Source organism: Meriones unguiculatus, chromosome 17, assembly GCF_030254825.1.
Source record: "Meriones unguiculatus strain TT.TT164.6M chromosome 17, Bangor_MerUng_6.1, whole genome shotgun sequence".
NCBI classification, from domain to species: Eukaryota; Metazoa; Chordata; class Mammalia; order Rodentia; family Muridae; genus Meriones; species Meriones unguiculatus.
The window spans coordinates 60714779-60727520 of record NC_083364.1 but is presented as its reverse complement, the minus strand read 5'-3'; the positions used below and the strand labels follow the sequence as shown (position 1 = coordinate 60727520).

General features: G+C 38.3%; 1 protein-coding gene across 1 annotated transcript; it reads left to right on the top strand.

Moving 5' to 3' along the window:
- Window positions 1–3831: 3831 nt before the first annotated feature.
- Window positions 3832–6245, top strand: Gpr15 (G protein-coupled receptor 15). Its single transcript, XM_021626597.2, has one exon. It carries the CDS (start codon window positions 4018–4020, stop codon window positions 5089–5091), a length of 1074 nt encoding a protein of 357 aa, XP_021482272.1. The 5' UTR covers window positions 3832–4017; the 3' UTR covers window positions 5092–6245.
- Window positions 6246–12742: the final 6497 nt, after the last annotated feature.

Below are 12742 nucleotides of genomic sequence, written 5' to 3'. Positions count from 1 at the left end.
TGTAACTGCTTCAAGAGTTTGCTGTAAATGTCAGATTCATTAGATAAGACTGACACCGTCAGTTCAGCAACTTCAGAAGCCTGAAAACAAAGAGTTAGGCCTACAGAGATTAAATTAAAAATTTTTCTTTTCCTTTCTTTTTTTTGTTTTTGTTTGTTTGGTTGGTTGGTTGGTTTTGTTTTTGCTTTTGTTTTTTGAAATTGGCTCTTTCTATGCAGTCCTAGTTGTCCTGGAACTCACCATGTAGACCAACCTGGCCTTGAACTCACAGAGATCAACCAGCCTCTGCATACTGAGTGCTGGATTAAAGGTGCGTGCTACCTCTCCTGGCTAGCAATTCTACTTTCAAGTATACATTCTATTAAATTAATATTTTCCTCCAAAATATGAGCATGGGCTCTTATTTTTCTATTTGTATTTTTAATTTTTTTATATTTGTATTACATTGTGTGTGCATGCATGTGTGCATGTGTGTGCGTGTGGGGGTCAGGGGACACTTGTAGGAGGAGTCAGTTCTCTCTTACCAGATAGGTTCCAAAGATCCAGCTCAAGTTATTAGGCTGGGTAGCAAACATCTGAGCCATCTCACTGGTGCCAAGATATGTTATTGACACATAGCTAAGGATTACAAACTACTAGCTAGCCCCCAACGGGAATGCATGGATTTCCCTGGAAAGCAGAAATAAAATACATCTTGTGGGTGGACTTGAGTCAGGTGGGGATGGGAACAGGAAGAGTCAGGTAGTGGATGGATAGAGAGAGGGTGTACTGGGAGAGACAACTAAAACTGGAGGAGTTTCAGAGCAGGTCAGAAACCTAGTGCAGTGGAAACTCCCTGGAATCTGCAAGGTTAACCCTAGTTAAGACTCCTAGTAATGGGAAAGACGGAGCTTGAACTGGCCACCTTCTGTAACCAGGCAAGGCTTCCAGTGGAGTAACTGGGACATCTACCCCGCCAAAAAACTTTGAATGTTAAAAAAAAAAAAAAATGTATGTGTGCTGAGGTAAAGGTGTTGCAGAACTTGTGAGAGTTGCCAACCTGAGACCCATGCCACAGGAAGGAGTTCATGCCTGACACTGCCTGGAGGTTCAGGACCCAGAGGCTGGATAGCCCAGAAGCCTGGGATAGAAGCAAAACAAGACGGGGAGGGGGATGGAAAGGCAATGAAATGACTCCTAAGGATACTCTGCTACATGTGAAGACCAAAGCCTAGCACAGTCATCATCAGGGAGGTTTCATCCAGCAAATGATGGTTACAGAACTCAGTGGATCCTGAAAAGGAGGCAGAAGGACTGTAGAAACTAGAGGGGCCAAGAACACCACAGAAGAAAAGAAGAAGAAGAAGAAGAAGAAGAAGAAGAAGAAGAAGAAGAAGAAGAAGAAGAAGAAGAAGAAGAAGAAGAGCATCAACTAACCTGGGCTTATAAGGGCTTACAGGGAGCCTGTATGGGCCTAACCTAGGCCACTGCATATATGTTATGGTTTTGTGGCCTGTTCTTCTCGTGGGATCCTAACAGTGGGATGTGGGGCTGTGTCTCTGAATATTTTGCCCACTTTTGGGACCCTCTTCCTCCTACTAGGTTGCCTTGTTTAACCTTTATATGAGGGGAGGTGCCTAGTCTTCTTCCAACTTGATAGACCATGTTTGATTGCTATCCCTGGAAGGCCTATCCTTTTCTGAAGGGAAAAGGAGGAGTGGATCTAGGAGGGAAGGACTGAGAGAAGAGGAGGGAGAGGAATCTGCCATTGGGATATAAGATATGAGAGAAGGATAAATTTAAAAAAAATCTTAGCCTGTATCAGCCTGATGTTATCAAATGCACAATAACTTCTCACCAAACAAGTTTAGTATTACAGCAAAGGCCCCAGCCCAGAACATTTCTATCATTGATCCTTCAACACATGCACTTAGAGATGTGGTGTTTAAATATTCTGTTTTAGATAACTATTCTTTTCCATGTAAATATTGCCTTATTTCACACTGTTTGAAAAAAAAGATGAATTATTCTCTTAAATAATTAAAGTTTACCCAATGAGAAGGATTTCTGTCCCAGAACCGTCAAAGTGTTAATTAGTTTCTCTGAACTACAGTCTATATTTAGCAAAGAATATGGCCCCCTTGATGTGAAGGAACAGCACAGAACATTTGGGGTCAAAGGAGCAAGTCATCCTGTAGATTAACTCGTGGTGACTTGTTGACTTGTCCACTCCAGACAGGTCGCCATACTTCCCTGATCTTGCTTCTCTTGCCTGTGACAGAGATGACCTTAGACCTCAAGGAGGGAGAGCCGGTTTCTCTCTTCAACATACCAGTTATTGAAGAAATTAAGTTTCTGTAGAAAGGATTTTAAATATGTAACAGTTACATTTTCATCTACAGGCATCCCTTCTTCTGTGTGATTACTGTGAAGCTGAAGTTTCGAGGGTTAAATGAAATGGACAGAAATAGCAGAGAAGATGAGACTCGAGACACCTTGGGCAGTGAAGAAATCAATGAACTCAACTTCGAAAGTTGTTCTATTCTACTATGGTCTTTGTATATGAGAGATACACATGAAAATGAGAGGTGAACAGCCTTCAGTTTTATTTTGTTTCTCAGCTATTTTATTGTACTGAAGTTCAGAAGCTAGCAGCTCTCCTATGAAAGCACTTTACGTGGTATTTGCTTCTGTTGCCATATCACTGATGTGTGGAGACACGTAACAAAAAGTGATGGGTCAAAGTTAAATAAAAAGCACTTACTCAATGCAACAGCAAACACTTCTACTCCCAGTGCTGGGAAAAAGGAAGCAGAAAAGTCTTAAGTTCAAAGCTTCTCTGGGTACACAGTGAGATTTTTTTTTTTCCCACTGCCACAAAGATGCAGTCTGGCAGCACAAAGGGAAGCAAGAAGAGATAATCTGAAGTCTGATGACAGTAGTCATGGTTTGTAAAAGCATAGTCTCATATCAAAGAAGTAAACTGAAATAAAAGAGAACTTTGTGACCAAGTTACAATAGCAGGTGGGAAAGTAAAAATAGCAGTTAGTGTTTTAAAACATGCTTGTAATCGCCATAGATTGCAATAGCACCTAGAGCTAGACTTAGCATTGATCCCCAGAAAGGAGAAAAGAGAGAGGTGACTGAGGAATAGAAGGAAAAAAGGGAGAGAAAAGAAAAGAAAGGGAGGGATGGAAGAAGGAAAGAGAGGAAAGGGGGAAAGAGAACAAGAAAGAAGGAAAGGAGTGAAGAAGAGAGAAAAAAATGAATGGAACAACAGAGAAATAGTAAATAAAAGTACAATATGCAATCCAAGCCATTTAAAAAATTAGAAATTGAGATAGGGCTGATTATGAAATAAAAGAGTCAGATAAATGGGAAGAATTTCATGCCCTTATGGCAACCACAGTGGCTGCCGTGCATGTGAACCTCATGGTTTGGGAAGACTGTAATTCTCTCAGTATGCAGTGAAAATATTATTTATATATATGTACATATACATATATACATATGTGTGTGCATAATTAACACTATGTATATATATAAACACTGTGAGAAAACAAAGCATTTTCATCAGCAGTTTCCATTCTATAACAGTATTTGACTGTGGCATAGAAGGTTAGAATTAAATAATTTAGTGTCCAAAAAAGTTCTTCTTTTAAAGGTGAAAATAAAAATGTTGATTCACCTTTTAATTTTCTAAATTTAAGAAAACAAATCAAACATTGCATAAAGAAGAAGAAGAAAAAGCACCTAAGTTTCACAGGCGAGTACAAATAAAGAAAACCACAACCACAGCCAATACCAATCACAGGGGTGCTTTCTTGTTGGCCTTCAGAAGATTGGCAGAAACTATACTTTTTAACCTGTTTTCACGTTCGTCCAAGATCTTGAGAGGGAGAAACAGAGAGCCGTGGGAGCAGAGAGAGAGAGAGAAGAAGGAAAGAGAGGGATTGCATCAAGAAGCTCCCTTGATTTCTCAAGTTCATACAACACACGGTAAGGACACTTACCAGATTCAGCATCTACCCTTCGGTGATGGAACCAACAGCAACCCTGCTTTATTTGGATTACCTTGACGCTACAAGCCCAGATCCTCCTCTCATGAAGACTCCCTCCCACATTTCCTACACATCTGTGTTTCTCCCTATCTTTTACACAGCTGTGTTCCTGACTGGAATACTGGGGAATTTCATCCTCATGATTGCGCTGCATTTCAAGCACGGCAACCGAAGACTGATCGACATCTTTATCATCAACCTGGCAGCTTCTGACTTCATTTTCCTTGTCACACTGCCTCTTTGGGTGGATAAGGAAGCCTCTCTGGGACTATGGAGGACTGGCTCCTTCCTGTGCAAAGGCAGCTCCTATGTGATCTCTGTGAACATGCACTGCAGTGTCTTCTTGCTCACGTGCATGAGCATGGACCGGTACGTGGCTGTCATGCGCCCAGCCTTATCCAGGAGGCTGAGAAGGAGAAACTGTGCCCATGCGGTCTGTGCCTGCGTCTGGATCGTCTCGTGCCTCCTGGGGCTGCCCACTCTACTGTCTAGGGAGGTCACTCTCTTGGAAGGCAAGCCATACTGCGCAGAGGAGAAAGCCACTTCCATTAAACTAATGTGGGGTCTGGTAAACTTGGTCAGCACCTTTTTTGTCCCCCTGCTGAGCATTTTGACTTGCTACTGTTGCATCACAAGGAGGCTGTGTGCTCATTACCAGCAATCGGGAAAGCACAACAAAAAGCTGCGGAGGTCGATCAGGATCATCATTATCGTTGTGGCGGCCTTCACCTTCTCCTGGTTACCCTTTAATACTTTCAAGCTCCTAGCCATTGTTTCGGGGCTGCGGCCAGAACTTCAGTTACCCTCTGTGTCTTTTCAGCTGGCCATGGGGGTGACTGGGCCCTTGGCGTTTGCCAACAGCTGTGTCAATCCTTTCATTTACTATGTCTTTGACAGCTATATCCGAAGGGCCATTGTACGCCCTTGTCTGAAGAATTCTGACTCTGGGAGCAGCACTGAGACATCAGACAGTCACCTCAGTAAGGTTTTCTCCAACTTCATTCACGCAGAGGATTTTGTCAGGCGGAGGAAGAGGTCTGTGTCACTCTAAGAGAAGCTGCAACATGACTAGCTCTGTTGGCACTCTTAGGAAGCTGGGTTTTGTCAGCAGCAGAGAAAGAGAAAAGCATTAATGATGACATTCATATTGCTTCAGAAATCCAAGGAAGTGCTGATTTGTTTTTTAAAGGCCTCCCTGAAGAGCTCCTGCGTTGTGGACATAATTATGTCATTTGCTTCATTTTCAGCTAAACAGTCTTACTTGGTAATCAAGCCAACTGGGTAAAATATAGACTTCATTGTCCTTGAACTCAGAGGCTGATTTCTTCATGTGTGTCAACACCCCTTCAGGCCTTTCAAGACCATCGACTGTTCGCAATGGGCTGTGTTTTGAAGACATGCTTTCACCTGGTAAGGCATGTAGTGGGATGCAGGATAACAAGAATGTGGGCTTGCACTCTGTAGCTCACTGTCCCTGAGTTACTGACATGGATTCTGGCCCCGTTTAATATTCTGTCTGGTGGGTCTTCCTCTCCCTCCAGTGTTGGTTTTCATCCCAAGCCATTCTCAACAGCTTTGGACCGGCCAAAAAAAGAAAAATAAAAAAAATACAAAACGTGAGGATAAACCACTTTTCATTGTGATTATGAGTTGAGACTCACCTCATCACCCAATCTGAAATATGTTAGCAATTACACATTATGCAAGGTTTGACATTTGTCTTGTGAGAAACGTTGGTAACAGTGCAGGTTATGATAATGCTACGGTCACTGCTTTTGTAGAAGACTTTAATATGCTGTTTGTTTTCGTTGCCTTTATAAATTAGAATTTGACTTTGTTGTAATTACATGTTTTGAATTGCCTGTCATCTAGTTATCAAATGAAAATGTTACTACGAATGTAATTGGAGGTTGGAGGCTTGGGCCCACCCCCATGCAGACTATCGCTTAGGGTTCTAATTAAAATGTTACTGTGTACATTCCTTTAACAATTCGTTTGCTTGGTGTATATAATTTCAAGATGATGTGGGATGCTCTGTATCCAGCTGAAGTACAAGGTCTATAAGAGCAGTGGTGCCGGTGTGTTACCTATGCTTTCAATCCCAGAACCATGCTGAGTCTTCTGACCTCATACGATAGTCACTTAGTTGGCTTGCACCCATATTTAAAGCAAAAAGAAAAAGAAATACAATTAATGGTAACAATAAAAGACCACTGCAGCAAAGTGGGCTATTGTAAGCTTGGGCTTTGAGTCCAGAAAAAGTGGGATTTTATTCCCACTGTTGACACAAATGAATTACCTTTTTGTTGCTAAAAAAGTTCATGTTGGAATTTGAAATAAGAAAATACAGATTATTTTCAGAGACTAGCTTACTTAATTTCCTCCCAAATATCTTTCACAGTAAGAGAATCTCAGAGAGTGGGCATGTTCTTATATTGAACCTATTTTGAAGGTGAAAGTACAGGTTTTGGTTTGACAAAGTATTCGATTTATTTATTTCTCCACACTGTTAAAAATAAAATATTATGTCCTTGTACAGGTATTCTTCATATTAAAATATTAATTTCAATAGCATTAATACCAGTACCAAAGGTACTAAGCAGTTTTTTAATTTTAATAGCTTGTTGCATTTATAGAAGGAGACTATGTAAACCATAGCAAATAAACTTTTCTGAGAAAGTTCAAAATTGAATTCAAAGTAGTTGAACAGTTCCTCAAAGCTTACGCAAAAGCAGAATGCAGAACATCAAAGATACATTTTTATGCAAGCAGAACAATGAAACAGCTTACTAACCATGGAAATTACCACTTTTGAGAAATGCATCTAAAAAACTAAGCTGAGATAGTCATTGGAAATGTGAATGGTTTGGAGATTACTGTAAGCATTGTCTTAACATCGTGCCTTAATTATTCCAAGGACCAATATCAGAATCAAAAGAAACAGCACACATTACAAAGAATCTTCAGAAGCTAAATCTGACACCCTAACATATTATATCTTACAGGTTACACCCAAAGTTAGTAAAACAAAGCAGAAGTAATAATCTAAAGGAAAGATGTAGTAAGATTGCTTGTTTTCATTTACTTTAAGCTATTCTAGGTCTTTAACAACAAAACCAACAGTAAACCTACATCCAAAGCATTTTCTAAAGTCATTTTCTGGAATTTACCTAAAAAAAAAAAAAAAGCCCTTGATTAAACTCTTGGCAAACTGTTGCCTTATAACCATGGTTAGTTTTTAAGTGAGTGTAATGAAGACGCATGTACTAACCTGATCCTTCTTGAGATTCCTGTGATGCGTGCACTCTGGCAAGTCCAATCACTTCTGTGCTGACCATAATGGTCAGCTACGATGTGTGTGTCTGAGAGTCGTCTATCACCATGGTCACAAGTTAATTTCTTTCTTTCTTTCTTTCTTTTTTCTTATTTCATGCAGATAGCACACTATGTAGTGGTGGGTGGAAGAAATCTTGCTCTGTGATTCATCTCAACCCCTCAAATCACTCTCCTTTCTCACTGGCAATCTCAGAAGTGAGAAATGACTTGCCTGCTGTGCCTAGCCTCAGAAAAGAATAAGCCTAGGTTTTTCTACAGACCTCATTCACAAAAGTCAAACAATACTACAGTGACTGTAAATTAATATTTAAAAGCCATGCCATGGGTGTAGCCTGCTAGCAGGACCATAGCTGCAACCTTGTCAGAGTGGAAGAGTCAGTTGGTCATTCAAACCACTGAAACTGTTCCAAGTTTCTTGTATTCCATTGTGTGAATTTCTTTCTGCAAGTATTTACCTGTGATCTTTGCTTGCTTTAAGTCAACATTTATTATTATTATTATTATTATTATTATTATTATTATTATTATTGGAGATTGTCCAGAGGAAAGAGTCTCTCAATATTCTGATTTTATTTTGCAGATTTAAAAAAAAAAATCTCCCTACCGTACAATGAGTTGCCTACATTGTTTCTGTTTATGTTAGTCATTTTCATGATAGAATTGTATTTCATAACTGAATTGATAAATGAGAATCACGCCCTAAAATATGACCACAGCACCCTCAAAAAAGTCCTGCTTTTAATGCCTAGTGCACTAAACTATAATATGAGCTTTTTTTATTCTTATTTTTTCACAATTTATTCATTATGTATCCTGATTGAAGCCTCCTCCCTCAACTCCTCTCAGTCCCACTCTTCCTCCCTAATATGAAGTCTTAAAACAGTGTAAGCTATCAGTTCCAATAAATAATCTATTTGTTATACATATTAAATTAGTATACCCAAAATTTCTAAGGCCCAAGTTATTTTAAAATTATCATGGAAAGTTTTGTAGTTTTTGTTTGTTTGTTTTTGGTTTTGTTTTGTTTTATTTGAGACAGAGTTTATTTGTGTAGCCCTGGCTGTCCTGAAACTCAAACTTTAGACCAGACTGGCCTCAAATTCAGAAATCCGCCTGCCTCTGCTTCCTGAGTACTGGGAGAGAAGGCATAAGCCACTACTGCCCAGCTTGTGTAATGTTCTTTAGTTGGCTACTTGTGATTAAGTTGAAATTCTGCAATGGGACCTGATAGGCTAGGGTCAGACAGTAGAGGAGAAGGGCTTCCCCTATCAGTAGACTAGGGAAGAAGGATGGGGAAGAAGAGAGAGAGAGGGTGGAGCTGGGAGGAGACCAGAGAGGGGCCTACAACTGGGATACAAAGTGAATAAGTTTTTTTAAATAAATAAATAAATACAAAAAAATCAATAAAATAAAATTTTAGAAAAGAAGAAAAAGTTGAAATACTGTCCAGTTAGACAAGTGTCTATTCAGAAGATATGCAATTCAAGGTTGACCTTACTTTTATGATTTTTTACATGTCTTTAACTGATCTTACAAGTCTAATATTCCTTGATTATTTCTGTTGCTTCTAACTTAGAAGGTTTAATAATTTACTAGTCTCCCATAACTCCCTTCTAAGAATTAAGTCTTCGTCAATAATACTTCATACTTCTCAACACTGATAGGAAATTTAACACTTTTGTTTGTGCTTATCAATTCTTTTTAGAAAATGCTTGCTTTTATCTCATTGCTTATCAAAGAAAAGGATAAAAGTTTTCCTTGATAGCATGCTTATGATCTATGTTCCATAAATGCACTGTTTTATTTGCTCTTGATTATGTATTAGGCATGAAATATAAGCTACTTGTACATCAGATAAAATTTTGTACATAAAAAATGATTTAGCACTAAAGATACTTTCAAAAATTTTTTTTCTGCTAGTCCTCGGCAAATACAGCTTTGCTCTGAACCTTATAAGTACAGACCCTCTGTAACTAATGACTATCGATTGTGAACTTTTCACATATCCCTGAATTTGACAGTTCCAGAATGATATGATCAACTCCACAGAAATTGTAGGGAAGGGTAAAATTTGGAACAACTGCCTGGATTAAAAAAAAAAATGAGCCTAAATAGGATTATTGGTCCTAAGTGTATAGCCTCACTCTGGTTAAATGACTCATTTCTCATCACAATGAATATGTTGGTGGCTTGAATTTATGATTTTATGCTATAGATCTGTGGGGATTTTTTTAAAACAAAACAAAAAATCAAATCATACACACTGTTAGGCATACACACTGTGTTGTGACAGTTTGTTAAATCTCCTTATTGTATGTATGCTTCCTAAAGCAGACACACTGCAATTGCTCACTCTATTGACAAAATAACTTTCTCACATACACATACTCAAGTATACACACCTACAGAGCAATCACTGCTGGTTAGCATCTATTAGATTTTGTTACTATGATTAAGTATCTTACTGTGATTTCTCAGAACACATAAATCTTTCACCTTCTGCTAATATTCTAAATGAATTACTTGAGCTGGGTGTAACTGTCCTCCACTTGATAAAATATGAAACACAAGGGGCCGTAAAACAAAGAAAAAAATGCAAGTGAAAACAAAAAGAAATGGCATGTGTACATATATCAACACTTGCATGACAAATGCAAATAGATTAAAATGCAAATAGATTAAACTGGTAACAGTTTAAACAAAGGTGTTAACTATCATCCGTGGTTCTAGTCTCGCCTTTATACATCTGGGATTTTATTAGGCAGTTGTGGTCAATCCCTCAAGGAAATGTTTATGGTGGCATTCCAAGAGGAAATGATGCCTCTGTTCTTTAAAGTTATTTTAGACCCTATAGTGGATTTTAAACAGGAGGAGAATCCTGACCTGCATTGGGTTTCAATGCACTTTCAAAGGTCAAACTAAAGAAGTGTGCAAAGCAAAGCACACATCTCTGAAGAACTTTCCAGACTCCATGATTGGGTAAGATGCCCTCTCACTTACCCTCAGTCTCCAGCAAAAGCAAAACTGACAGCTCCAGTAGAGAAGTGGTAAATGAGAAACGGAACTCCGCCTGCGGTTTCACTTTTGAAGCAAAAAATACAAATTCTCAGGGCTCAAAGGCAGATGGAAAACGCTAGTCTGTTTGTAATGGAAAAGGTTCATGAAATGCAGACCTGACCCTGTATTAGTAAAACTAGTTTAAAATCAGAACAATTAGTCAAGAATTGAGAGAGTCAGATTGAGAGAGTTGATGCAGAAATTCACAATGCATCAAACTCCAAAAACTTAAAGTCAAGGCCATTTCACCTTTGTAATTAAAACAAAACATGCCAGCAATAGTCTGGTGAAAAATATTCACTATATAATCAAAGATGATTATAGTAAAACAACAAAACTGAGTTTTACCTGTAAAGCTGGCAATCATTTATACATTAAATACTGTTTGGCCAGGGTTGGACCTGTGCAATGCAAAGGAGGATTATTAAAGCATCGCTTGATTAAGCTTTCTAAATGTAATTTAGACATATACCACTCATAGGATCCGACCTTGGCAAACAAATGTGGGCACCACCATGCATAGACAAGCACAAGAAATTTCTCCATGTTTTTATTGCAGCATTTCTTGTAAAAGTTAAAAAAAAAAAGAAAGAAAGAAAGAAAAGTTACATTGCAGAACTGACTAAATAAGGTTCCTGTACACCCTCACTATCACATACTATGCAGTCATTAGAAGATATTTTGAGACATTTGCCATAGGCAAAGGCCCTGTGTTATATCAAACAATACCTGATTTCTTAAGTGCAACCATGTGAGAACTTCTATGTATTTAAATGTTTTAAGATGATGGCTAACCTGAAGTTCAGGCACCACTTCATTTTACAGTACCACACTTGATATCAAATCTTATGTTTTTATGTCTATATCCAAGAAAGGGAGAGAGTTCTCTCCAAATCCTGCAGCATGAGTCTGGAGAAATGCCTTCATAATCGAAAATCCCATCTCTTTCGTTGCTCCCCATGAAACACTCAACTAGAGCTAAACCAGAATATCATTACTAAAATTAAATAAAGACTTCTTACAACCATTTCAAATATTAAAAGGTCATGTGTTTGCTCCAGTATTGATTCCTTTTGCTTCTGATACATTATACATAGGAAAGGTTAGGTGTATGCTTCACTATACATCATTTAGAAGTTACCTCGCCACTCTGAAGTCTCTTGATCATTCGAGCTGTCGTATGATTAAAGAAACGAATGGTTTGGATCTGGCTCTCATTCAGATCTTTCTCTTGACAGATGCATTGCTCAGTGGAAGACTTTTCTGGATGTCAGCTCACTTTGTAACCCAAAGTAGTGACAATCACTCACCACGTGATAGAGCAGTGCTTCTAGCTGTGACTGCGCTACTGCGCATCTTTCCACAAGCTCCAGGCCTAGAGTCCACATTGAACGATGCGAAACTTGGTTGGCTATGAATTGTTGAGGGTGGGATAGTATAAAGATAAACAAGACAAACTTTATGAAGTCTATAAAAACACTATGATGGAAAATAATCCCTTGCTCACTGTTCCGAAAAAGGAGCAGAGCAAATTCTGTAAATCGTATTTCAAAACTTCTCCTGAATGTATTTGTCATTTAACTCTCTCTAATGTCTCAGGTCAACATGTAGTTTAAACTTACTTAGACCTGTGAATCTATGTCTTCCTTCAGTAATTCCTATAAGGTTTCAGTGGTTGATTAACACAGATGTATATGTACAAACAGTTAAATCATGACCATATATAAAAATGGAAAGAAATGCCTAAGGATCTCCTGAGCCAGGGCTGTCCTCCAAAGACAGGAGATGTAAGGTGGAAGTAAGAGGTTTTTTATTCAATAAATGTTCTTGGCTCTAATGTCAAAGCACAGAATAGTCTACAAACATAAACCTGCAAATATTTGAAATGTTCCATCAAACAGATTAAAAAAAAACATTGTAAATACTACAAACATTTATGTCAATTATGTCAATAGGTAAAATATATATATACTAACTTTCTTGCTTCTAATTGTGGTGCTTACCAACCCTGCTCTTTGGAATAATGGACTCTAAGTTTGCATTGGGTGACACGGAAAGAAAGAAATATCTAGGAGGCAGATCAGTTACCATCATTGCTGCAGCTTTTTTTTTTTTTTTTTTTTTTGTCCTAATCCCTGTTTCATGTGTTTTTTATGCTAGACACATTGTGGACTAAAAATAAAATTGATAAATTCATGTTTCTAGTTTTTTATTGATGTTTGGTGAAGCAAAACATAAAAGGCAGGGTAGAGGTATTAATAAAAGTTAGTGTAAGTAGGAGAAATCTTGGGGGAAAAATTTATGTCCCA

Coding starts and splice junctions, on each gene's coding strand:
- Gpr15 (XM_021626597.2), top strand. CDS start 4,018: ATGGAACCAACAGCAACCCTGCTTTATTTGGATTACCTTGACGCTACA.